Source organism: Pezoporus wallicus, unplaced genomic scaffold (genome assembly GCF_028554395.1).
Source record: "Pezoporus wallicus isolate ANWC-B61680 ecotype Strahan unplaced genomic scaffold, APGP_CSIRO_Pwel_v1 contig_14502, whole genome shotgun sequence".
Taxonomy (NCBI): Eukaryota; Metazoa; Chordata; class Aves; order Psittaciformes; family Psittacidae; genus Pezoporus; species Pezoporus wallicus.
This window is the reverse complement of record NW_026638840.1, coordinates 1-4,346: the sequence shown is the minus strand read 5'-3', so window position 1 is coordinate 4,346 and position 4,346 is coordinate 1. Positions and strand designations below refer to the sequence as shown.

The 4,346-nt window shown below is 61.1% G+C and overlaps 1 protein-coding gene across 1 annotated transcript; it reads left to right on the top strand.

The window, feature by feature from the left end:
- Positions 1 to 376: 376 nt before the first annotated feature.
- Positions 377 to 3,792, top strand: LOC130600943 (calponin-1-like). The gene is made up of 3 exons (XM_057412650.1): positions 377 to 424; positions 1,071 to 1,217; positions 3,574 to 3,792. Exons 1-3 carry the CDS (start codon positions 377 to 379, stop codon positions 3,790 to 3,792), a joined length of 414 nt encoding a protein of 137 aa, XP_057268633.1.
- Positions 3,793 to 4,346: the final 554 nt, after the last annotated feature.

Below are 4,346 nucleotides of genomic sequence, written 5' to 3'. Positions count from 1 at the left end.
AGGTACCAGGGATGTGGGGCAGGGATGTAGAACAGGGATGGGGCGTGGGGGGCAGGGATGAGGGGCAGAGCATCATCAGGCTGCAGAGTACGGGATGTGGGGCGGGGATGTGGGGCAGGGGATGAGGGCAGAGCATCATCGGGCTGCAGGTACCAGGGATGTGGGGCGGGGATGTGGGGCAGGGATGGGGGGCAGAGCATCATCGGGCTGCAGGTACCAGGGATGTGGGGCGGGGATGTGGGGCAGGGATGAGGGGCAGAGCATCATCGAGCTGCAGGTACCAGGGATGTGGGGCGGGGATGTGGGGCAGGATGGGGCAGGGATGGGGGCATCGGGGCAGGTACCAGGGATGTGGGGCGGGGATGTGTGGGGCAGGATGGGGGGTGGGGGCAGGGATGAGGGGCAGAGCATCATCGGGCTGCAGGTACCAGGGATGAGGGGCAGGGATGGGGGACAGGGATGCGGGGATGGGGGACAGGGATCTGGGATGGGGGGGCAGGGATGCGGGATGGGGGGCAGGGATGCGGGGATGGGGGGCAGGGATCTGGGATTGGGGGGCAGGGATCTGGGTTGGGGGACAGGGATGCGGGATGGGGGGCAGGGATGTGGGATAGGGGGCAGGGATGCGGGAATGGGGGGCAGGGATGCGGGAATGGGGGGGGACAGGGATGCGGGGATGGGGGGGGAGAGGGATGCGGGGGGACAAGGGTTGCGGGGATGGGGGGGCAGGGATGTGGGATGTGGGGCAGGGATGCGGGAATGGGGGTAGGGATGCGGGGATGGGGGGCAGGGATGCGGGAATAGGGGGCAGGGATGTGGGGACGGGGGGCAGGGATCTGGGATGTGGGGGGACACAGGGCCCCACCTGGGCATAGGGGCCGACCCAGGGATATGGGGGTCCCGGAGGGATACAGGGACAGAGGAGCCTGAACCATGGGGAGGACACAAGGACCCGATGGGGACACCGCTTCCCACCCCACACAAGGGGTGAGAGCGCCCACAGGCACCTCCCATCCAGCTCGAGGTCCCCATTGTCCTCCCCTGCCCCACATTGTGTCCCCACCCCCTAGATGGGCACCAACAAGTTCGCCAGCCAGCAGGGCATGACGGCCTATGGGACCCGGCGCCACCTCTATGACCCCAAACTGGGCACGGAGCAGCCCCTGGACCAGGCCACCATCAGCCTCCAGATGGGCACCAACAAGGGGGCCAGCCTGGTGGGGAGCTGTGGGGCTGCTTGGAGGGGTGGCCCCAGTGTGGGGTGGGGGGGTTGTGGGGTGGGAACTTCAATGGGACCCAACCGTGATCACAGCGGGAGCCAAGCTTGACTTCAATGGGACCCAGTCTTGACATCAATGGGACCCAACCTTGACCTCAATGGGACCCAACCTTGACCCCAACGTGACCCAACCTTGACCCCAAGGGGACCCAACCTTGACCCCAATGAGACCCAACCTTGACCCCAATGAAACCCAACCTTGACCCCAATGAGACCCAACCTTGACCACGTGACCCAACCTTGACCCCAATGAGACCCAACCTTGACCCCAATGAGACCCAACCTTGACCCCAACGTGACCCAACCTTGACCCCAATGAGACCCAACCTTGACCACAACGTGACCCAACCTTGACCCCAATGAGACCCAACCTTGACCCCAACGTGACCCAACCTTGACCCCAACGTGACCCAATCATAACACCAACCTTGACCCCAACGAGACCCAACGTTGACCTCAACAACACCCAATCTTGACCTCAATGACATCCAACCTTGACCCCAATGAGACCCCACATTGACCTCAATGGGACCCAACCTTGACCCCAATGAGACCCAACCTTGACCCCAATGAGACCCAACCTTGACCACAACGTGACCCAACCTTGACCCCAACGTGACCCAACCTTGACCCCAATGAGACCCAACCTTGACCCCAACGTGACCCAATCATAACACCAACCTTGACCCCAACGAGACCCAACGTTGACCTCAACAACACCCAATCTTGACCTCAATGACATCCAACCTTGACCCCAATGAGACCCCACATTGACCTCAATGGGACCCAACCTTGACCCCAATGAGACCCAACCTTGACCCCCGTGAGACACAACCTTGACCCCAATGGGACCCAATCCTGACCTCAATAGGACCCAACCTTGATCCCAATGGACCAAACCTTGACTCCAACAAGACCCAACCTTGACCCCAATGAGGCCCAACCTTGACCCCAGTGACATCCAACCTTGACCCCAATGAGACCCCACATTGACCTCAATGGGACCCAACCTTGACCCCAAGACCCAAGCTTGACCCCAATGAGACCCAATTATGACCACAACAGGACCCAACCTTGACCCCAGTGACATCCAACCATGACCCCAATGAGACCCTACCTTGACCCCAACGGGACCCAATCTTGACCCCAACACCTACCCAAACTTGACCCCAACCTTGCCCCCAATGACATCCAACCTTGCCCCAACCTTGTCCCCAACAACACCCAACCTTGACCCCAACGACACCCAACTTTGACCGCGACACCCAACTTTGACCCAACGACACCCAACTTTGACTGTGACACCCAACCTTGACCCCAACGACACCCAACTTTGACCGCGACACCCAACCTTGACCCCAACGACACCCAACTTTGACCCAACGACACCCAACTTTGACTGTGACACCCAACCTTGACCCTGACACCCAACTTTGACCCCGACACCCAACCTTGACCCTGAACACCCAACTTTGACCCCAACGACACCCAACTTTGACCCCGACACCCAACCTTGACCCCAATGACACCCAACTTTGACCTCGACACCCAACCTTGACCCCAACGACACCCAACTTTGACCCCGACACCCAACCTTGACCCCGACGACACCCAACTTTGACCGCGACACCCAACCTTGCCCCCAATGACACCCAACTTTGACCGCGACACCCAACCTTGTCCCCAACGACACCCAACTTTGACCCCGACACCCAACCTTGCCCCCAATGACACCCACCCTTGCCCCCACCCTTGCCCCCAACGACACCCAACCTTGCCCCCAACCTTGCCCCCAACACCCAACCTTGACCGCAACCTTGATCCCAATGACACCCAACCTTGACCCCAATGACACCCAACCTTGACCGCAACCTTGACCCTAACGACACCCAACTTTGACCCCAATGACACCCAACTTTGATCCCAACCTTCCCCTAACGACACCCAACCTTGCCCCCGACACCCACCCTTGCCCCCAACCTTGCCCCCAATGACACCCAACTTTGATCCCAACCTTGCCCCCGACACCCAACGTTGACCCCAACGACACCCAACTTTGACCCCAACACCCAACTTTGATCCCAACCTTGCCCCCAATGACACCCAACTTTGACCCCAACGACACCCAACTTTGACCCCAACCTTGCCCCCAACGACACCCAACTTTGACCCCAATGACACCCAGTGTTGACCCCAACGACACCCAACTTTGATTCCAACCTTCCCCTAACGACACCCACCCTTGCCCCCACCCCCCCCCTTTATCCCTTGGCTTCATGGTGGCGGTGCCGCAGGCGGGGATGACGGCGCCGGGCACGAAGCGGCAGATCCTGGCGGCGCCGGCGTTGGGCATGGAGCGTTGCGACGCGCTCACCATCGGCCTGCAGATGGGCAGCAACAAGGGCGCCTCGCAACGGGGCATGACCGTCTACGGCCTGCCCCGCCAGGTCTGCGACCCCAAGTACTGCGCCGGCCTCCTCGACGGCCTCGACGGGCCCAATCATCACCCCTGATGCATAGGGCACGGTGGGGTGGGGGGGTGGGGGGTGACAAACACAGAGGCTGAGGGGTGCACATGGAGATGGGGGGCACGAGAGACCTGAGGAGATAAATGGGGATGGGGGGACGTGAGGCCCCTTGGGATGCACATGGGGGTGGTGGGGACAGGGATATGGGGGGGACATAGGGATGCACATGGAGATGGGGGGCACGAGAGGCCTGAGGAGATAAATGGGGATGGGGGGACGGCCCCTTGGGATGCACAGCCATGGGGTGGGGGACAGGGATATGGGGAGTGACAGGGACACACATAGAGATGGGGATACAGGGATATGGGGGGACAGGGACATGGGGACATAGGGATGCACATGGAGATGGGGGGCACGAGAGGCCTGAGGAGATAAATGGGGATGGGGGGACGTGAAGCCCCTTGGGAGGCACATGGGGGGGGGGGATACAGGGATATGGGGAGGACATAGGGACACACATGGAGATGGGGGATACAGGGATATGGGGGGGGACAGGGACATGGGGGACATAGGGATGCACATGGAGATGGGGGGCACGA

What these genes read in the sequence shown, in the direction of transcription:
- LOC130600943 (XM_057412650.1), top strand. Translation starts at nt 377, where the DNA reads ATGGGGGGTGGGGGCAGGGATGAGGGGCAGAGCATCATCGGGCTGCAG. An exon ending in AGAGCATCATCGGGCTGCAG is followed by an intron (nt 425 to 1,070) that starts GTACCAGGGATG and finishes CCCACCCCCTAG; the next exon opens with ATGGGCACCAACAAGTTCGC. An exon ending in CCAACAAGGGGGCCAGCCTG is followed by an intron (nt 1,218 to 3,573) that starts GTGGGGAGCTGT and finishes GCGGTGCCGCAG; the next exon opens with GCGGGGATGACGGCGCCGGG.